Here is a 22,473-nt window from a genome sequence, read left to right as displayed (position 1 = left end):
ATTAAATATAGAACCAACCTGTAAAACCTTCAACACCAGCAAAGCTTCAACACCACCAACCTGCAAAACCTTCAACACCCAGACACAAACCCCATTGCATTGTATTCTATACACTCTCTCTTCTCTCTCTGTCAATGCAAACATCAAAAAAAATTGCCAGAAGAAAACACACAAAGCACTTGAGCACACACCTTCCAACCTTTTGCTTTTAATTGCTCTCTTTTCTTTTCGAACCCACCTTTTGCTTCTCTTTTCTTTTCAAGAACCCACCTTTTGCTTTTAATTGCTCTCTTTTCTTTTTTTCCTTTCCTGAAAATCGCGCTCTCTTTTTCTTCTCTTTACACCCAACACTGCACCAGATCGAGTGAGTGGTATTATGGGTCTGAGATGGCCGTACTGAAAATGGCTCTGCCCAGCAACAATGCCAGTACCCAAAAGCAGCAGAAGCTGAAGCAGGAAGAAGAAGACCAATTAGTGAAGCCAATGTTTCATGACTTTCTGGGTATGAAGCCTTCAACACCAGCAAAGCTCCAAAACCAGCAAAGCTTCAATACCACCAACCTGCGAAACCAGCATAGCTCCGAACGGTGACCTCATCAGAAGGGAAGAGTAGATCGAGTGAGAGTGGCTTCCACAATCCCATGGTTTTTGGTGGGTTTGTGGTAGACGGTGTCGGGGTGGTTTTTGGGACTGTGGAGTCTCATTAAAAAGAGTCCCCTTGCTGCCAAACATGGGATAACTGGGATTGGACTAGATAAGAATGTCCAATCCAGTCCAATCCCGTGTAACAAACACCACCGTATTGTACGCTTTTGGAAAATTTTTTGAACATTTTCCATCTCGCATGCAAGGAGATTTTAAATTTAATTGTCCGCAAGGTCCATGAATCATGAATTCACTAACAATTTGAAAAAGCTCTGGATCAACATTTTTATCAAGTAATTCTGCTGAAATTATAGAATCAATATCAGTTGCTGTATAACATTTGTATTCTTTTTTCAACCAGAATAACATATGAGCATGAGGAAGACCTCTTTTTTGAAATTCTATAGTATGAACATCTGCTTCGATTTGCCCAAAAGGTTCTCCAGATTTAATATAGGTGATCATATCTTGTAATTTAATCTGAAAAATTCTTGAAATTATATCAGGCCTATCTTCAACCTTACACATGGGGTTATTTTGGAAGTATCTCTGAATTTCTAACCATTTAACATTGCACGTAAAAGTTATAAATAAGTCAGGATTACCGTATTGTCTACAAATTGCCATAGCATCTTGATAATTATTCATCATATCTCTAGGACTTCCAGTATGAGAACTCGGTAAAATAATTTTTTTCCCTAAATCAGAAGCCTTATTAATTCCAATAGAACGTGCAGTAAAAATATCTTTATAAATTTCACTACGAATTTTTTTATTATTTTTTCTAATCCAATCCAATCGATCTTCTTCAACAGTTGCATAAGAGTCAACTAAAAATTGTTGAAACAGTCGCCCACCTTTTAGTAAAGTATTTACTTCATTCTTTCTATCTTGAATCTGATACGTAATATACGCCCGCATAGATATTCTCTCTCTTTTTCTTTTAGAATTTCCTGTAATTTGTTGCATTGGCAAATTTGGTTTCTATCCATCTTCACCATATGGAAAAAGTATTGGATATTGTAATGACATATATTTTGGATGTATTTTTGAAACACGTTGTAAACATCCACTTGTTGACTCAACAATTAAATCCTTATTTGAATTGTGTTCTCCAATATCACCAACAATTAAACCACCAATTTCTTCAGTTGTCGGTACTTCGTATTGTTTACTATCAGTAGGTTGACGATAGTCATATTCAATGAATGTAAAGAATGATTTTCAAATTTATCTCTCATTGTATGAAATTCTTTTACTAAATCATTAGTTTCATCAAACATTTCAATAAGTCCTTGAACTATGTTTGATTTGATATTTTCATTAGCATGAGTAGGATCAAGTGCATTAATACGATTTAAAACTTCATTTTTTGTATCATATATATACAACTGAGCATATTTAGGAGGTTCTCCGTCAGAAGGTAATAAAGAACCCATTAAATGATGTACTTGACCACTAATTTTAAATACGTAAGGACCTGATCCAGTATTTATTTTATGATCGATTGCTGCTCCCATTGATGTAAAAGAAAACATTGAATTATAAATTCTGATATTTTCTCTGAAAAGTCTACTTTCTGAGCCATTATTTGGATTTAATAAATTTTCAAGAATAGTTGGCGTCGGTTTTGCTTGTTCAAGCTTGATTTGTCCTTTTTTGCAGCAAGTTGCATAGATCAAAGGTGCATTCGAAGATGATCGTTTATTAGCTTCTCCAAACCAGAATGATGCATTACAATGATCACATGTGTAAATGTTATCGCCGGAATCTTCATATTTCACCACTGACACTGCAATGACAATTTTAACTTCCGTTAAACAATGTGAACTATTATCACCTTCTCAAAATAATAAATCAAATTTGAAAGAAATAACCTCGTCTGCTTTTTTGATAAAATGCTTGACCAAACATATGGGAACATTGACCTGAATGTACAATTTACAAAAAATCAGTTAAACTATTTATAAAAATTGTCGATCATCATTCATCTAAATACTCAACTGTCCTTATACATGAACTCCAAAATAAGTAAATGCAAACTATATACAATTTACCAAAAGTATCCATCGCACTAAATTACTTCTAAGAACAACCTATTACACTTGTATTAAACATGGAGGTTTTCATGATCAAACATACCTTGGTTTTGTATCTCAGTAGAACCTTGTTGATCGCTTCTGGCTCGTTTGTCACGACGTTCACCAGTTTTCGAAGATTCATCCTTTTCTCTCAGTGCTAGCTGAGACACTGTAAAGCATACTCAAAGAATATCACAACGATATAGATTTTGCCAACATTATTAAACGAAATTAATAATTCAAATTTTGACAATATGCATTTACCTTGTTTTCGCTTTCTTGGTTGAATCTGACGGTTTGTTTCAGTACTAAGTAAACTATCCTTGGCTCCACTTATTGAAGCATGCAAACTTTGATCATCGTAGAATCTTAGTATTCCGGCCTCATTGTTATCACTTTGAACATCATATCGTCCTAAGGACCTTTTTGTTATTCTCGACGCGATCTTCGGTGCCATAACTGGTTACAAAAATATCAAGCAAAAACTTTTAATAATTTTGTCTCATGGCCTGTAAATTAACTCAGTAAATGCCACTTATATAAATTGCATTCCAAATGCCAGCCATATTAAAATAAAACCAGAATAGCAGTAGAACAGATGTAAACATGACCAATGCATATCATAAATTGCCTCTCTTCTAAAACAACGAAACATTATAACAAATGCAGTATGATAGAAATCCGATCAGTCACAAACAACGACTATAATAACCTCAATAAGAAATACGGTTTCATAATATTAGAATTTTAAAGTAATATGATGATCAATTTTTAAATATATACCTGGATGCAAAGAAACTGAACAATCTACCAGCAAACTGTTCCTTAAATCTACACAACATAAAAACAATTATTGATTCTAGGCACAATGTTTATCAATGAATAATAATAAACTGAACCTAAATAACTGAGAAAAGACCAGTACATACCTGAATAAGAGTAAACGATCGAAACAGGGAGAAACAACAAACTAAGGAACAGTAGCAAAAGAACCACCACCAGAATTTTTTGCATCAAATGTGAAACTGTAAACACAAAATTCTAAACTGTAAGAATAACAATCTAAACTGATAACCATCACCACAATGAGATTTACAACACAGATAACATTCAGACAAATTGAAGCATTACAGTTTAATAGATGCATGTAATCACAAAACAACGTTTCTCAGCTGTCAATCCACAGAACAATGTTCATCACCTGTAAGATTGAATAGAAAACTGATTTGCTTTCTTCTCTTTTCAATTTGGTTGACAAAAAACACTAATGCTTCTTTTGGTTGCTGGTAATCAAAGTGTTTAAACCCTCAATTTTTTCACAGGTTATAGAGTTTGCTTAAAAACTGTGCCCAGAAGCTAGAGAGAGAGAGAGAGCTGCTGTGTGAATCAACTGGTACAAAGACAACTCAGATACCAAACAATCATACATAATGACTCAAATGAACAAAAATCATCAACCATAGTGATTCAAGTATCCAACAAACTTCTCACAAAAAAAAAAAATAATAATAATAAACTTTAACAAAAGAAGAACAAAACCCAAATAACAAAAGCTCTCAGACCTTGGGATTAAATTTCTCCTCTTATCCTTTCTTTTCCAGAACCGCGGGAAACACACCCAATCTTTTTATCTCTCGATTGTGGTTGAGTTGAGTCTGAAATTGAATTTAAAAGTATTAATTAAATGAACAATTCATACACAAATCTTTCTGTGATAGTTCATATTTCTGCTTCCTTTTCAAAAGGAAGAAAGTAAAAATTGTGATACACAACCAATTCACCAACTGGAGCCGTTCTATTTGAAGTCTGACGCTAGAGCCCAATCACAACAAACACAATTTTCAGCTAATCAATTAAACAAAAATAAATACAATCAAATACCACACCTATTCTATTTGTTTTCAACCTAATTTTCTCGTCATAAACTCGACCCACTCAAAATGCAAAGCACTGGATACAAAACAAAAAGAAACAACACTGATTATAATAGCTACAAAACCGGAAAAAAAAAAAAAAAAAAAAAACGCTTCAAGAAAATCAGTTTACAATGTGTTGGTACCAAACCGAAATCCCATCAACCTTTCACTATCGTTGACACACAGAAACTGTTCAAAATTCACTAAACTATAACAAAGATGAGAAAGATTAAAAACAAACCTCTTCTATTTCTTTTCAACCCAATCCTTTTCCCCAAATCGCATACACTAATCTAATCAAAAATCACAAAACAAATCCATGAAATCAAGGAAGCTACCGTTTAATATCAGATAAAATTCAGACACAAATAACACAATGAAAACCACAACATGATATAACCGAAGAACATCCAAATCCTATCAAGAAAAGAAAACCACAAAATCCAAACCCAGGTTAATTGAAAACTACTTAGATTGGTTCTTGAACAGGAAAACCCAAAACGGTGATGTATGATGATGGAAAAGCCGAGAGACCGACAAAAAAGTAAATCAAACAAATTCGAACCCATCATAGAATACCTGGGATGATCAGTTCACTTAATTTCTGTTCGAATCGACCATAAACTTCTTCCCGTCTCCCTCTTCTTCAGTCTCAAACTCTCTCTCTATCTCTCTCTCACCCTCTCTCTTTCTCTCGCGCTATTTCTCTCTCAAACTGAAGCTCTCTGTCTCGCTCTCTCTTTTTTCTCTCTCGCTATCTCTCGATCATTCTAAAGTTATCCACAAAAAAAAATAAAATAAAAAATAAAATCATTGTCGGTGACTCGGTGAATTCAGCAGCAATTGTACTTTCAAAAAGGCCAACTCATAAGCCCAAATTCTATCGCAGAAGAGACAGATCTACAATGGCAGGTCGTAAATCACGGGAAAAAAGGGGCAAAACCGTCCCTCCAGGAAAACAGTGCTATGAACAATGCGAGCTCTAGGGGCTTTAGTATATGTATAATGGGATAGGAGGTGTGGGCAAAACCACCCTCCTTACTAAGATCAGCAACAACTTCGGATACTCTAGAGCAAGACAACAAGGAAGATGTTGACTTTGCAACATTAGGATGTAATGCTTGAGCAGCTCAAGAGATTGTGATGAAGACGTAAGTGCCACACCCCACCTTTTGTTGTTCAAAATCTTACTCTACTAACATCTGTTGCATATATATTCTACTAAGATTTTTGGTTTTTCTAGGGTTTACAAAAACATGACTAAGAAAGCTGATTCTGATTTGACATTTAGAGCTTTACTTGAAGCAACTGTCTTGGATAGACATAGTGGGGGAATTTTTAATGGTAAACTTCGTTTTACTATTTGTATGATTCTTAATATACATAATAATTCACTACGTGGCAACAATTTTTTTTTTCCGTTCTTATTTGTTTTTCGTTCTTATTTTTTTTGGATGTCTACTATGAGTATTGTGACTCTATGAATATTAAGGAGATGACGTTTTTCTTGCTTCATCCAATTCCTGCTAAACAAGATGAGATTGCAAGAGATGAGTTCATAAAATTGATTTGGTAAGTATAAACTCTCCATTTAAAAGACACACACACATATATGTAGACATATACTTTACATCTATAATTTTTGTTTGAACATGCAAATGGATTAGTGACACTATGAATATTAAGGAGAAGACGTTTTTCTTTACTTCATCCAATTTGTGTCAAACAATATGAGATTGCAGGAGATGAGTTCCTAAAATTGATTTGGTAAGTATATTAAAAGACGAGAAATTTTATTAACACATCCCTAATTTCTTAATACACAACCTCCAATTCTTTTTTGCCATTTTTTTCCGCAAATTGTTCCTCTTTTATCCTCCCATACCTCTTCCTCCTCTTTCTTCTCTACGGCCTCTACCCGCACACTTTTCTTTCTCCGCCTCTCTCTTCTCCCTCCATCCATCTATTGTCTCTCTATTCCCTCCAAATTTCTCTCTTCTTTCTTTGTTGTACCACACCAGTACACAACACCACCTAAATTTGGACTCCATATTGGCTAGTGGATACATACAATCATCATGCATACGTATCATGCATACGCCCACAGATTAAAGAGAGATGGTAGTGATAAACCAGATTATGAAGGCTATAGTCATAGCTATTTTCAAAGATGCTAAGAATGGTTATGGGTGACATGCCTTCTCAATATGATGATGAAGAAAAGAAAAATACTAACAGGACAGAAACTGTAAGTTGATGAAGGTATTTAGATAGGCATGGGAGACCCAAAGGAATAAGAAGACATACTGTGAAAAGTTTGGTCTTCTATAACATCTTGCCGTTGAGTAGGCGAAGATGAGAATTGGAAGATAGTACTTCTTCTTGTTATGTTGAGAAGAGGGTTATAAAAAGGAATTTGAAATTTTACAAAAATGGAGGATGTGTATTAAACAATTTAAGATGTGTACATAAAATCACTCTTAAAAGACACATACACATTATTTCAAAAAAAAAAAAGAAAAAAAAAAGGACACACATATATGTACGTAGATGGGAAATTATAATATGGTCCCTAACTAGGGCTGTCACTCAGTCAGTTCGAATCGGTTATAGGTATTACCAACTTCAAAACCAAAGCTTTCGGTTTCAAAATTGAGCTACCAATTACCAACCAAAATTTTCGGTTTTTAATCATATCTACCAAATTCGGTATTTCAGTTTTCGGTATTACCAACTTTAGAACAACTAATTCTTTGTAATATAAATTAAAATGAACAAAATTAGGTTTTTCAATTTTATAACCGTAAACTTCGTATTCGTCTACTAATCATAGCTTTCTTTTGTATATATGACATCAAATTTTAGCTATTTTCAATAAAACTAGGTTATTTAACCATCTTGGACTAGGTTACTCAAAATACATGTACTATTAATGTAGTATATTGAGTAATGTTCATACTATTATGAAAACTTTTTTGTTTATTTCTTAATATACATGTATGTGTATTGAAAACCATAGTATATAAAGCTAATATTTAGATAATCGGTAGATTCGGTATTTACCAAAACCAAACCAACTTTTTCAGTAATTTTCGATTTCGGTTTTATCGATCTCAGTTACCAAAAAGTCGGTTTACCAAACCTAAAGTATCGGTTGGTATTCGGTCGGTTTGGTAATTACCAAACCAAGTGGCACCCCTATCCCTAACCATAGTACACGTGGTGGTCCGATGTGATATTATTGGCCCATGTGACTTGTAGTGATTTATGATTGTCCTCTTAAATTGATTTTCTTTTTTCTTTTTTCACCCCTTTGCATGGTTCCCACCACATTCAAGATTTTTGGTTCTGTCAAAAACAAGTGAATCAGAGAAGGAGAGCTCAACCTTCATTTGTCTTCTTCACTCTTCACACTATAAAAAGCACCAAACTTTGATTTGAGTAGATATGAAAAAGAAAGGTTTGGCAATTCTAATGCGAACCAGAATGAAACCCACCAACAACGATTCAGCTCACCTCGCTCGCTCTCCTCTCGCCGTAAGTCTTCAATTTTCCGATACCCATTTTCGTAATTTCATGGATTCTGATCGGAGTTTCTGGAACAGAACATGGTTAATCAAACGGTGAATGGAGGCCAATCAAGTAGTGAACCCAAAAGCTCAATGCTTTAAGCAACACCAAGAGGTGTGCTTTGTTCTAAACCGAATACAAAAAGCTTGGAATTTTTACATTGTTTGATTGTAGTTAATGATTTTTTCACTGTTGTTTATTCAAAACCCAATACAAAAAGCATGGATTCTTACATTGTTTGAATGCACTTGATGATTGTTTTACTGTTGTTTGGGGAGTTAGAGCTTGTAAAAGCATGGACTTTTACATTGTTTGATTGCAGTTAATACTTTTTTTTACTGTTGTTTAGGGATTTTGAGGTTGTAATAAGTGAGTCCATGCACTCTGCAATTTCAATGAGTAAAACTGAAGTCTTGGATTCTGTGCTGAGTGATTTCTCAGAGGTAGTTTTTTTTTTTTTTTGGGTAGGTTGAGATGCATTTTTAGTGATGCATGGTGATATTTTGATGCTGAATATTTGGTTGTTTTGTGGTTGAGTAGGGATATTTCAGCCTTTCGTATGAGAATCGTCGAAAATTGCTTGTGCAACTTGCCAAAGAGTATGATGTTAATAGGACACAAGTTCGCGATTTGATAAAGCAGTACTTGGGACTTGAGCCTCCTGGAACTGCATGGAAGTGAGTTTCGTGTTGTTAGAGACTGCATCAAGTCCCATAAAAAAAAATTCAGATAATTTGGAGTGCTGATCAACTTCACATACTGCCATACTGGTAGCTTTAGAAGTTCTGACCTCATAGGATTGTATAAGAGTAAGGGACCTCCAGAAAAGTCTGCAAAACCAAGCAAACCACAATAAACAAATACGAGCTTGTACATGGGCGACCATATACGATCAACACTTAGAACCCTAATACTCCAAGTCTTGAATGGTTGTCTTATACCGTAAATGCATGGCAACAAGGGCCGGCCGGATTGTCCTAGAGACACATTGCAATCGTAAAAGAGATGTGGCCGGTAGTCACGAAAAGACGTCGATGAGAATATCAACAGGGAGGTCCGTCAACTTTGCACTCGGCATATATATCTTCGACAGTAGAGAGTATGAAATTGCAATGTCCTGCCCAGCCACTCAAAAGTTTAAAGAGTAAAGTGCTTAACTTCACGTTCAAAGCTAGAATTAATATAGGAGCGTGAATAAGAAGCACGTACTAGAACCCTTTTCTTATGAGAGAGAGAGAGAGAGAGGGTCTAGGGTTTCAGTGTTTTAAACCAAAACCTAATTAGTCATTATCGGAATTGGAATGGTAAGTATTATAGGTGGCACGTAAAAAAAAACTAAATAGGTGGCACCAACGACAATGAGGAAGCTAATAAACAAGTTAGATCCGATCAAGAATTTCTTCCCTTTCAACAACCATACAAAATATTTCAACAATAAACTTTTTTTTTCTGAGACTCCAAGAATACTTCTTATTCTTGTTCTTTTTATTTATTATTATTATTATTATTATTATTTTTTTTTTTTAGAATTGAGTTCTGCGTGTTAGAATCTCTCCTAGAGAGAAAGTAGACTTGATTCGTTCCCTTCAATGATAAAATAAAATAAAAACATCACCATATTTGGCTCCTACTTTCCTTGAAACCCACGAAATATAGAAGTTATGGTAAGTATCCAGCGCAATGTAATAAATACTAAATATATTTGAACCATAGGATTGCTATGTTGTTACTTGATCTCCAAGTCATTCTCAACGGCCAAGATCGCATAAGCAAGTAACCTAGTATCTTTCTCAAACTCTATATAAGCAGCCACCCCCTTTGCACATTGCTCAATCATATATCCTTGCCCCTAATACCGCTGTTGAAGCTCTTTCTCGTTATAAGAGATGAAGGTGGTTGCTGCTTGTATGCTGGCTGCTTTGGGAGGCAACGCCAGTCCTTCGGCCGATGATGTGAAGAAAATTCTCGGATCAGGTACTTTATTTGATCTTTTAATAACTTTTGTTTTGTTTCAATGAGATCATGTAGGTCAAATTTTTCCTTAAGTTGTGTTTGTTTTTGCGGATCATTGAATGATCACATTCACACTCTCTTTGTTCCGAAAAAATCATTCAAACTAATGTTATGTTCTAAATTTTTTTTCCATAAAAATCATTCATACTAGTTTTGTGTTTTTGCATGATTTTTTTTATTATTATCTTATTGTTTTGTGCATCCTGTAGCTGTACAAATCTTGTAGTTGATGGTAATTTTGCTAGTTGAATTAGTAACTATATATCGAGATGAAGATAAGTGAATTTTTTTTTTGTCACATTTATTTGAAGTCCAGATCGACTTTGATCTCTAGGCTGGACTGTCTCTAATAAAATTTGTTTGCAGTCGGAGCTGAAGCCGATGACAGTAGGATCGAGTTGCTCTTGTCCGAACTCAAAGGAAAAGATATCACCGAGCTAGTTGCATCTGGAAGAGAGAAGTTGGCATCGGTGCCTTCCGGTGGCTCAGCTGCCGTTGCATCACCTGCAGCTGCTACTACCGCTGCTGCTGCTGCTGAGGAGAAGCCTGAAGAGAAGGCTGAAGAGGAGGAGGAGGACGACGAAGTAAGTTTTAGTTTGCTTCTGTCTTGTTAGACTTGCATACTTAGCTGTTCTAATTAATTTTTTTCTTTGGCAGTTTATATCGAATATATTTGACGAGGACTAGAACTACATATGGCGAGCTTAAGTACCAGAATCACTCGGAGATGGATGTAATGCTACGGAGGATCCCAATCTGTAGTTGCATTTGGTTTTGCTATTTCTAAAATTGTTCCTTTAGATATTGAAGTGTTGCAGGAGATCGTTAATATTTAAATTTCGGATTATTGAACTATTATAAGTTTATATTTTGGTTTAATTTGTGAGAATGTTCTATTGCGGGACCTTTTACCTAACTTTAATAAACAATGTTCTTTTCATCAATTATCAAATTTTACCGGTAATTAGTGAGCCAAATAAAATTACAAACAATAAAACCAAAAACCAATAAAGCCAAATATTCGCCAAATGTATCATTTAGCATAAAATGAAATTGGCTTTTATACTAAACTCTTAATTTCTTTATAACGTTACAATCCATAAAGGCAAAAACTATGATCAGGATTCAGGAGTTCAATTCCCAAACCGAATATTAAGCACAAAAACTACACCAGGCTATAGCCCACCTTTCTTATTGGCCCAAATTAAAGGCCCAATTTGAAAACCAATGCTCTATATAAACGTAATATTTGGGCGAAAACCCTAGGGACAGTCAGAAAGCTCTACCAGCCTCCAATCTACCGCCGCCCGCGTCTGAGCCTTAGCTTTGAGAGCAGAGATGAAGGTTGTCGCCGCGTACTTGCTCGCTGTTTTGGGCGGCAACGCCAGCCCCTCCGCCAAGGACCTGAAGTCCATTCTCGCCTCCGGTAACTTCCGATCTTAGCTTCTTCAATTTCATTCAAGATCCGTAGAACTATATTTTGATTGCTTTGGCTAGGTCTAATAGTTCATTTCTTACTGTTTCTGATTACCGTTGAATTAGTTGATTTACGAACTGAACGAAGAATTTGAACATATTCAATTGGAGTTGTAAATGTGAATTAGTTTGATGATGAGAATTAGATGGATGCGGATTGTTTATTGTTGTGCTGGGGATGAAATTGTGGAATGCTAGGAAGGAATTGTGTTTTTTTTTTTTTTTTTTTTGGTGGCGTGGTGTGGTTTGGGATTGCATTGTTGAATGCGTTGTTGTTGTGGATTGGTTACAGTGGGAGCTGAGGCCGAGAGCGACAGGATTGAGTTGCTATTGAAGGAACTCAAGGGGAAGGATATCACCGAGATCATTGCATCTGGAAGGGAGAAGCTGGCTTCCGTGCCCTCTGGTGGCGGCGGAGTGGCGGTTGCCGCGTCTGCAGCTGCTGGCGGTGGTGCTGCAGCACCTGCTGCTGCTGAGCAGAAGAAGGAGGAGAAGGTAGAAGAGAAGGAAGAGTCTGATGATGTAAGTTTCTAATTTTTCTCATTTGTGCAGCCGTAGTTTGTTCACAGATCGTTTTCTAGTTGTTTGGTTACAGGATTCTAACTACATTGTTGTTTGATTCTGCAGGACATGGGCTTCAGCCTCTTTGACTAAGAGATTTTTCAGTCGGTATGCTTGCATCAAGGCGAGTTAGATCTTTTAGATAGAACTCATGTCATAATGTTTTCAGTCTGTAGTTTGATATGGTTTTTAGACTCCTAAACATTTTTGCTTTAATGTGGTAGGGATGTTATGACGTTGTTGAGCTAAGTTTCTCTTTTTATTTGATGGATGCTTATGGTTGTGTGAACTTAGTAGTCAGTAGTTTGAGTTACCATAAAGTTATGTTGCTAGGGTTTGTTGAAATCTTTCAAATGCTTATGCGTATAATCCCTTCGATCTCTGCCATCAACACAATGCTTGGTGTTTGGTATCTGGATTACTGCATCAGTTCTCTGAAATGTTAATGCAATATGTTCATGTCCCCACAAGCCCAATTCTTCTGGCCTCCTGCCCAGACCCAGTGTTTATTGCACATCCTGAATCTGAAATGACCTTTTTCATGTTCTGCTTCCATGCACTCTTACAACTACAATTCCTATTGTTCACACATTACTTTCACTAAAGCAATTCTCAGATTACATCATGAGCAGACATAAACTCGCACTTAGCGATCCAATAGTAACCTTATATTCTGATTACGACATCAACTGTAATCCAGAACTGCAACACAAATGAAACTGATAGAAAATGGACATCAAATCAACATCTTTTATATCCATGTAGTATAACGCTGAACCTGTATAGTATGCTGCTTGACAAGACTGAAGGTTGTAATCCCTTTTTGCTCTAAGCTAGCAGGGTAAAACCAAGGTAGGAAAATGAAAAGAAAAGAAAAAATCTGAGGAACCTCAGCGACTGACTACAACCAGTGACAGCTCAAAAATAAGTATTACAACATCATTTATGTCTGATCAGATCTTAAAAACAATTTCTACTGCTCATCATCACTCATCCTAATGGGTTTAGGCAAGTAATAAGCAGACAACATCATGTCGACACAGGCCGCTCTTTTTGTTCAACAGGTGATGCCTTCTGTTCTTCCTCGTTTGGCGGTGTTTTTTGTTTTTGTTCTTTCGGGACACAAGGTCTCCAAATACTCCCCTTGCCCACATCCATGATTGCAATCCCCTTTCTCTCCATTTCTTCTCTGATCTGATCACTCCTTGCATATTCTTTTTTTTGTCTTGCTGATGTTCTTTCTTCAATCGCAAGCAGCACATCCTCTTCAGTAAGTCCTGCCCTATTCAAAGCTTTCTTTTTCAATTCCTGCAAAACCTGTCCATAGCAAGACCTTCCTTATTTATAACTTGAACCAAATAGCAATCATCTTCAAATTTATAGAAAGCAGGTAACATGACATATCACCTCAGAGTATGTATCGGAGGATAGCAGACCCAAAATGCCCAGAACTCTTCTAACTTCTCTTGTTGTTTCAACTAGGGCCTGGATTACGGATGATTGTTTGTTGGTGTCGAAAAATTCCGTTGAGGAGTTTGACTCACCAATTAATGCGGACTGGAGCGAGAGCTGACCGGGAACAATCGAGAAGCTTCCTTGGAGCGTTGACCTGGAGTTTGGCCGTCGGCTCGAGGAGAAGGGGGGATACCTGCAGAAAACCCTCCGATGCCTAAGTCAGTACGTTTCTCAGTAGTGGAGTCAAACAGGTTGGAATTCGATGGATTACCTGGTCAGTATGCCCCCTATTTATAGATGAGGGAGAGCTTGCACCACAAGTCGCATTTAATATCATCATTACTCCGCGTTATTGAATAACGTCATTATTCCGCGTTATGGTGTTATTGAATAACGCCGTTATTCCGCGTTATGGCGTTATTGAATAACGCCGTTACTCCGCGTTATGGCGTTATTGAATAACGCCGTTACTTCGCGTTATTGAATAACGCCGTTACTCAGCGTTATTGAATAACGCCGTTACTCCGCGTTATTGAATAACGCCGTTACTCCGCGTTATTGAATAACGCCATTATTCCGCGTTATCAAGTCCGCGCCGTCTTCTTCATTGTGGCACTAATAACGGTAATTGCCACCACATTCATGACCGCCATTGTCCGCGTACTTATGGCAAGGGTCATTTGGCATAATGATGAGTCCAAAAATCGTCGATTACCCCCACATTGTTTTTGCTTCTGCTGCTTCTTCTGGAAAGTACAGAAAATGCATTCTATTATACACATTGAGAGAGAGAGAGAGAGAGAGAGAGAGCACGAAAAAAGTGAGGGATGCTGGAACTGGTTCCAAATGTTTACCTTAAGATCAGGCACAAAACTGTTTATAGACCTCAAGGCATCTTGCAAAGCACGAGTCAATATGGGTGCTGTGTTCAAGTCATCAGACATTTTAGTCTTAAACTCATTCCGTAGCTTAACTTGGGCAGCTTGAGGAATTTTAACTGTTCTACCATTTGGTTCTGTGCCTTCCTTCTGGACCTCTTCTTGAAATGGAGATAAAGTCTAACAATCACATAACAGTAGGCCATAAAGTACCAGATATGTACATAAAATTTATTTGCAATAGTAACCCTAAATTATGTATCAGGTTGTTGCCTCTGTTTAACAAAAATAAGGCACAGTTAAGTATTTGAAGAGTGTGTAGATCCACTAGGAGAAACAATGCAACAAAAACTATACACAAAAAGGGAACGCTCATCATAATCTCCTTTCTCTTTTTTCTTTTCCTTCTCCAACTTAGGGGCAAACATCATGTTAGTCCTTGGTCATTTTTTTTAATGAAGATCATCCATGGACTTCCAATTTTCATCATCTGTATTCAAATCTCAAAATTTCGCGTTATGGTGTTATTGAATAACGCCGTTACTCCGCGTTATGGCGTTATTGAATAACGCCGTTACTCCGCGTTATTGAATAACGCCATTATTCCGCGTTATCACGTCCGCGCCGCCTTCTTCATTGTGGCACTAATAACGGTAATTGCCACCGCATTCATGACCGCCATTGTCCGCGTACTTATGGCAAGGGTCAGTTGGCATAATGATGAGTCCAAAAATCGTCGATTACCCCCACATTGTTTTTGCTTCTGCTGCTTCTTCTGGAAAGTACAGAAAATGCATTCTATTATACACATTGAGAGAGAGAGAGAGAGAGAGAGAGCACGAAAAAAGTGAGGGATGCTGGAACTGGTTCCAAATGTTTACCTTAAGATCAGGCACAAAACTGTTTATAGACCTCAAGGCATCTTGCAAAGCACGAGTCAATATGGGTGCTGTGTTCAAGTCATCAGACATTTTAGTCTTAAACTCATTCCGTAGCTTAACTTGGGCAGCTTAGGAATTTTAACTGTTCTACCATTTGGTTATGTGCCTTCCTTCTGGACCTCTTCTTGAAATGGAGATAAAGCATCTTCACACTCTTGCAAAGTCTAACAATCACATAACAGTAGGCCATAAAGTACCAGATATGTACATAAAATTTATTTGCAATAGTAACCCTAAATTATGTATCAGGTTGTTGCCTCTGTTTAGCAAAAATAAGGCCCAGTTAAGTATTTGAAGAGTGTGTAGATCCACTAGGAGAAACAATGCAACAAAAACTATACACAAAAAGGGAACGCTCATCATAATCTCCTCTCTCTTTTTTCTTTTCCTCCTCCAACTTAGGGAACATCATGTTAGTCCTTGGTCATTTTTTTTTAATCAAGATCATCCATGGACTTCCAATTTTCATCATCTGTATTCAAATCTCAAAATTTCCTCGAATTGTGACGTAAGATCACTCTCTCTCTCTCTCTCTCTCATTGCCATTCTTAAGATTATCTTTTCAAGAAGCTTAATACATCAGAAATTTATGTTTACTGACAATTCCATCACTGCAAATGACTTTGGACAGATAGCAATTTTCAGATTTTATTTTAGCCTAAATATAAAGCAGGTACTAGAGAAACTGGCAGTACTATCAACTCAGAAGAGCTAGGGAGTCTAAGCAGTTCACATCAAAGGTAAAATTGTAAGACATTTGAAAACAGAATTATAACCAGAAAACTTGAATCGAAAATTATTATGGAAAAGGGAAAGTTGTCCAACTGTTAGAAACGAAGAAGGTGCATGCTCATTGAGTAGCTAAGGAATGAGGACCAAACTTCCAAATGAAAAATTATTCAGATCTAGATAGCCTCATACTGTCATACCTGATATATGTAATAGACAGCAGCTGATGCACTATCCAGCTGGGATTCACTGTAATTGAGTGGAGATCTATAGTGCGCACTTAACAAGAAGTGTCTCAAAGACAGTGGGTGATATATTTCAGTAATCTACAAGAGAAAGGACTTTGCATATAATTCTGATACAAGACAGCCATATATAGAAGCTCTAAGAAGTAGTTAAGAGAGAGAAAAACACCATCAGTTTACCTGACGAATTGTGGAAAAGTTCCCCAATGATTTTGACATTTTCTCATTATCCTTAGTAACATGACCGTTGTGCAACCAATAACTGACACAAGCCTCCTGGCATGCAGCACCACTTTGAGAGATCTCGTTTTCATGATGCGGAAAAATCAAGTCAATACCACCACCATGAATATCAAACTTGTATGTAAGATAACGAGCACTCATGGCACTGCATTCAATGTGCCACCCCGGCCTTCCTGGTCCCCAAGGGCTTTTCCATTCTGGCTCTCCAGGCTTTGCAGACTTCCACAATGCAAAATCTGCAGGATTGCGCTTTCTTAAATCAACATCAACTCGTTCACCCGCCCTAATATGTTCCAAATTTTGTCTAGATAATTGCCCATAATTTGGGAATTTCTCAACAGCAAAGAATACATCCCCATCAACTACGTAGGCATATTCATTGTCGACGATCTACATGATAAAACAACCTGTTAGAATGACATTTCAGGTGCCAGAAGAAACAAAGCAGAGATACATCACACATGAAACAAAAGTTGGCAGAGAACCTGTGTTATCATATCTATTATCTGATCCATGTGATCAGAAACACGCGGCTGATAGGTTGGATCGAGGCATTGGAGATCTTTCATGTCATTTTTATATTTTTCGCAAAAACGATTACTTAATGTCATTGGATCTTCCCCACTCTTATTTGCTCCATCAATTATCTGCAGTTTCCAGACATTAGCGACCTCTGCATCGGCATTTTTAAGTATATACTAAAATAAAAAAGAAGAAAAATCAGGCAAAAGGTAATAAATGTACAAAAAGAGAGAGCATTCAAATAATAAAATTACAAAAGTTACAGAACATACTCTATGATATAAAGCTATTAGCTATATATTTAATATATGGGACAAAAGTGTGTCACAGACTTGCATCATCTGCCACCAAGCAGCTAAATTATTTTCATGTATAAGAGTAGCCTAATTAAAACTCATTCAAACAAATTTAAACATGTTTCAACATTTATCACAACTGCTCGTTTAGAGTGATAGAAAGATGCAATGAACTCATAATAGTTCATAATTCATGTTCCAGATTCAGTTGTTCTTATATTAAGACCATGACCTGGAAATACAAGACGACTAGAGAGTGAGAAACTTTATAATATATCAAAAGTTCAGTTAATGAGCTAGGAGCGTAACTCATTCAGACCAACAAATGCCAACAGCCAGACATAACTATAGAATTTAAAATAAGATATGATTGATCTTGATAATTGTCTTTTAAGCTACATTAAAAAAAAATCAAACTCCTGATCAACCTAATTCTAACTTAATTTCCAATTCTTCTCTCATCAATCATCATTCGAGCAAACCCGAAGACTATTCTCATATTCCGTGATTTTGTTTCATTTAACTTCTTCATTTTAAGTAAATAATTAAATTCTTTATCATACTTTTATGGGCCATAGGGCGTGAATATTGCTGTAATGTATAATGCCGCAAACAAGGTCAAGAACAAAACACGTGTGATTAGTGCATCAAAATTGCCCTACTTCCTACTGACGTGGACAATATATAATACATTTGTTTCATATATTCTGCTATAATAGAACAATATATAATACATTTGTTTCATATATTCTGATTATAGACAATGTTAAAGCATTAGCTAGCGAACTGATTTTCTTCTAATACTGAATTCCAATACATCTTGTTTCCCTTAACTACATCATAAATTGAGAAAAACTACAACAATGATTGAATCATTAAATATCCGGATTACTTCCTAGTTCAAATCAGCAATTGACATAGTTCACATATCTCACCTTGTCATCAACATCGGTGAAGTTCCGCACGTACGTGACCTTATAACCCAACTCCATTAAGTATCTGTACAGTTTCAGTGTCACTGTTAAAGACAATCATCTCATTGCTTAGAAACAATACATCGAAAATTACTGTAAAAAACAATAAATCAAAGCAGAGCCACTCAGCATAATTGATTCAATTGAGCTTGTGTATTTACCTGAAGAGCACATCAAAATTGACGGCGGCGCGGGCATGACCGATGTGGCTCTCAGCGTAGGGCGTGACGCCGCAAATGTACATACCCACCTCGCCGGGAACATTGGGCTTGAAGACCTCCTTCTGGTGTGTCATCGAGTTGTAAAGCCTAAATTCCACCATCGAGTTCTAAAACCTAAATTCAGAGAGAACCTAACCCTAGAATGAGGGGATGATAACTTAAGAGTTAAGACTCACTCTTGTATACCTCAATGATCTGTACTTTCATTGATAATATGGGGGCGATAAAAAATAAAAAAGACCACACAAAGCTTGGTAGTCCAGTTACAGTCAAGGGCCTACAAGTTCTATATATTGCCCGAGGCTAATATACAGCATCCTCTAATTATACAATATGGCTTAGTTTAATGCAAGAAACTGCCCACAAAGGTCAGAATCCAAGGCTACAAGAGCCAGAAAACTCACAATTTATGTGGATGTAACCAATTGAATAATCTATATCTTAAAGTCAATATATCTGCTTAAGGCTTGAGGGAGAGTGCCAAACCAAATTTCGGCTCCTTTTGTAAGGTCTTCGTGTCCAAGGTGGATTTGGGACTAAGCTCATGCTGCAAAAGAGCCGCAAGATTCCCCTCTATATAAAGAGGATAATATAAGTCTTACAAGGAAACCGAATCATACAATGATTAGGATATATTTGGAGATTTAGTCCCTATTACAATTTGGACAAGTTACTAAAGTTTGAGCCAGACACACTTAGTTTGTATTAAACAATTTGGGATTACAAAGTTATCAATGTGTCCGGACACTGTGAGGACTGTCAAAATGATACCTGAACTTACAAAGTTATCAATGTGATACCTGAACTCATTTTTTCGTATCAATATCGTACCTACGACCAAATTCCGTCACAGAACCGTTAAATTACGACAAAAAGACCGATTTACCCTAAAAAGTTTTTTTTCTTTTCTTTCTTTCTTTCTTTTTTCTTTCTTTCTTTATTTCTTTCTTTCTTCTTCTCTCTCTCCTCTCACTCTCCTTCTCTCCTCGCCAACACCACCGCAACCAACACCAGACCACACCAGTTGATCAGTTCAACCAACACCACCGCCGCGCCCATCGAGCCCATTTCCTTTCTCAATCAGTTCAACCAAAAAAAAATCTTGCATTCATTCACTCGCCAAACACAAACCAAAACAAAATCTTGCATTCATAAGAAGATAAGAAAAAAAAACAACAAAATTGTGCCAAAATCCAGAACAAAAAGCTCAAAATTGAACTAAGAGAGCAAGATGGAGATAAAAGAAACTTAATTTACTCAGACCCATCAATGAAATCAGCACCACCATCTTCTTGATCAACTGGGTCTTGTTCTTGCCTCACCATTTGCTGTTGTGATTTCAGCAAGCGATTGAGGCCATCAACAACCAGAAAGAAGCTCTAGTACAGGTCCTGATCGGCCACTGGAACATCATTGAGCACAGGGACGTCACCTATCTTGATCGAATTGATAATAAACCTTCTTCAAAAGTCAACAGCAGCTTCTGGACCACGTGCTACCTGAAAATCACTGAGTAATCGGAGTTGTTCCTTGAGTAGTCTTTGACGGCAATGAAAACCATCAGCGCCGTATTTTGGTTGAACCCAAACATTTGGGCATCAAGAAACGCGTCCATGATCTAACAACCTTCAGACCTAAGCAGATCTGCAACTGACCCGAAAGACCGGTGTGGCTGACCCGAAACTCTAGCAATCGGAGCCGGCGCCGAAGCTTCATCAGCCTCCAAGAAAGACAAGTTAAAGAACCGATCGATGGTGTATATCATCATCGACCCATTGTCCAAAGAGAAATTCGGGTCGACCCGAACATCATTGATTGACAAATAGCCTGTTGAAGCAGGAGATGAAGTCAAAATCAGTGTGTAATTTGGGAAAATAGTTCGGATTTGTGAAGAAGACATGTCTAAACTGAGAGAGAGGAGAGTGGAGAAGAAGAGAAAGACCTTGGAGAGGTCCGACGAGGTCGTGGTCTGGTGTTGGTTGCGGTGGTGTTGGCGAGGAGAGAAGGAGAGTGAGAGGAGAGAGAGAAGAAGAAAGAAAGAAAAAAAAAAGAAATAAAGAAAGAAAAAGAAAAAAAAAAACTTTTGAGGGCAAATCGGTCTTTTAGTCGTCATTAAGTGACTCACGTGCGTGGCACGTGCAAAATTTAACGGTTCCGTGACGGAATTTGGTCGTAGGTACGATATTGATACGAAAAAATGAGTCCAGGTATCATATTGATAACTTTGTAAGTTCAGGTATCATTTTGACAGTCCTCACAGTGTCCGGACACTGTTGGTGCATTTTTCCCAAACAATTTTGTAGTTTAAAAAAAATCCCTAATAGACATACTTGGTATAAAAACATTCTGAAACTTCTGTACAAAACTATATGATATATTTAGTTATCAGTCAAGGAATAATGACTTTCTAAAATTCCTGAAAAATTAAGAACAATGGAGTCTGATTTTTTTATTTAATGGATGACTATGGTTCTGTGACTTTATATTAACTAGTAGTTTGCGTTCATAACTTATTGTTTGCTCGGGTTTGTTTAAATTTGCACTTGCATATCATATGCAATCCCTTCTGTGCCTTGCATAGGATGTGTTATGTACGTCTATGCTTCATAGTTTATTTGACAGAATAAGAACTATTTTTTTGGGTAATATATACTTGCACATACTGGTTTGTTGGCATTAATTGTGAGGCCTGGCCATATCAATGACTCATTTAAAGACACTCGGTTTTTGAGTTCTCTTTGTCACGCAATCATCTGGATTGCCTGATGCAGTAAGTTCTATAATATTAATGCAATCCAGTTCAGATGCCAAGTGAATATGTCATTTGAAATCAATGGATGGTTTCTCCATTTATATCATGTAGGCCCATACAGTATCTGATGGATGCTTTTGTGTAGGAATAGCTTTCGATTATGGTAGAATGCTAGTCGACCCTTTTCTTCTACATCTTTCTCATCTCATTCCCGTACGTTGTTGTGGTAAAAAGGGTATTTCCAGATCATTGTAAGATTACTTTGTAAAAGGCTGGTTGTTTAGTGTTCGTAAATAATTATGATAACAACGGCATTCTCATGACAAACCGCTTAGTCCACGGGTGGATGCAAAAAGCTGGACCAGTTGGTGAAGGAAATGGATGGGAAAAGTATTAACATCTCTCTTTGATTTCTCTTGTTCCATAATCCATATTAATGGTGATTTAACACTGAGGATAGCATTAGATGATGACTCTCCACTAACAACAAGCGAAAGCATTCGGATGTGAACATTATGAATATGTCCCGAAACGATTCTTCCAATTTGTGCCAGAAGCTCAAAAAAGGTGGTTCATTGCTAACCATAACTTTATCCTGCGAAAAGACTCTTCGATCTTCATCATCTTAAAAGTCACTCAGATGTACGTGGTCCATCTGATGTTAGAACACCGAGTCTACCATGTACATTCCAATTGCCACACAATTCTAACAATACGATCTGATCAACGTATTCAACAGTAGTGAAGAAATATTTTGCAGTCGTCATATGAAAATGACTAAGATACTGCCAATAAGTTACGATTTTTCCAATTAGTAAGACCTACAAATAGGGACGTCATGCACTGACTTGCGGACTTTAAATAAAACCAAACCAAATTATAGAAAATCGCAATCGTAACAATCCAAAATCTCATTTGAAATCGGATTTAGATATTTTGTGACTAAATTGAGATA

The 22,473-nt window shown here is 36.8% G+C and overlaps 4 protein-coding genes and 1 long non-coding RNA gene across 5 annotated transcripts; 3 read left to right on the top strand and 2 right to left on the bottom strand.

Moving 5' to 3' along the window:
• Nucleotides 1-1,775: 1,775 nt before the first annotated feature.
• LOC133731463 (uncharacterized) lies at nucleotides 1,776-5,377 on the bottom strand. The gene is made up of 9 exons (XM_062158827.1): nucleotides 5,222-5,377; nucleotides 4,289-4,381; nucleotides 3,858-4,116; nucleotides 3,656-3,751; nucleotides 3,510-3,557; nucleotides 2,991-3,185; nucleotides 2,788-2,895; nucleotides 2,523-2,573; nucleotides 1,776-2,437 (listed from the first exon to the last, which is right to left on the bottom strand). Exons 3-9 carry the CDS (start codon nucleotides 3,871-3,873, stop codon nucleotides 1,776-1,778), a joined length of 1,176 nt encoding a protein of 391 aa, XP_062014811.1. The 5' UTR covers nucleotides 3,874-4,116; nucleotides 4,289-4,381; nucleotides 5,222-5,377.
• Nucleotides 5,378-8,008: 2,631 nt separating this feature from the next.
• On the top strand, nucleotides 8,009-8,882 carry LOC133729316 (uncharacterized). The gene is made up of 4 exons (XR_009856333.1): nucleotides 8,009-8,179; nucleotides 8,248-8,326; nucleotides 8,562-8,655; nucleotides 8,753-8,882. It is a non-coding gene; the product is annotated as an uncharacterized LOC133729316 (long non-coding RNA).
• Nucleotides 8,883-10,029: 1,147 nt separating this feature from the next.
• LOC133729914 (large ribosomal subunit protein P2-like) lies at nucleotides 10,030-11,169 on the top strand. The gene is made up of 3 exons (XM_062157542.1): nucleotides 10,030-10,186; nucleotides 10,592-10,809; nucleotides 10,883-11,169. Exons 1-3 carry the CDS (start codon nucleotides 10,099-10,101, stop codon nucleotides 10,910-10,912), a joined length of 336 nt encoding a protein of 111 aa, XP_062013526.1. The 5' UTR covers nucleotides 10,030-10,098; the 3' UTR covers nucleotides 10,913-11,169.
• A 308-nt stretch (nucleotides 11,170-11,477) lies between these two features.
• Nucleotides 11,478-12,551, top strand: LOC133729913 (large ribosomal subunit protein P2A-like). The gene is made up of 3 exons (XM_062157541.1): nucleotides 11,478-11,651; nucleotides 11,994-12,223; nucleotides 12,329-12,551. Exons 1-3 carry the CDS (start codon nucleotides 11,564-11,566, stop codon nucleotides 12,353-12,355), a joined length of 345 nt encoding a protein of 114 aa, XP_062013525.1. The 5' UTR covers nucleotides 11,478-11,563; the 3' UTR covers nucleotides 12,356-12,551.
• Nucleotides 12,552-13,038: 487 nt separating this feature from the next.
• On the bottom strand, nucleotides 13,039-19,278 carry LOC133729909 (cysteine--tRNA ligase 2, cytoplasmic). The gene is made up of 10 exons (XM_062157535.1): nucleotides 18,707-19,278; nucleotides 18,507-18,570; nucleotides 17,239-17,400; nucleotides 16,691-17,143; nucleotides 16,466-16,591; nucleotides 15,656-15,700; nucleotides 14,572-14,751; nucleotides 14,437-14,463; nucleotides 13,670-13,759; nucleotides 13,039-13,579 (listed from the first exon to the last, which is right to left on the bottom strand). The coding sequence occupies exons 1-10, from the start codon at nucleotides 18,865-18,867 to the stop codon at nucleotides 13,292-13,294; spliced, it is 1,596 nt and encodes a 531-aa protein (XP_062013519.1). The 5' UTR covers nucleotides 18,868-19,278; the 3' UTR covers nucleotides 13,039-13,291.
• Between the last annotated feature and the right edge of the window lie 3,195 nt (nucleotides 19,279-22,473).

The sequence above is a fragment of the Rosa rugosa genome, chromosome 2, assembly GCF_958449725.1.
Source record: "Rosa rugosa chromosome 2, drRosRugo1.1, whole genome shotgun sequence".
Classification (NCBI taxonomy): Eukaryota; Viridiplantae; Streptophyta; class Magnoliopsida; order Rosales; family Rosaceae; genus Rosa; species Rosa rugosa.
This window is presented reverse-complemented; position numbering and strand designations above follow the sequence as displayed.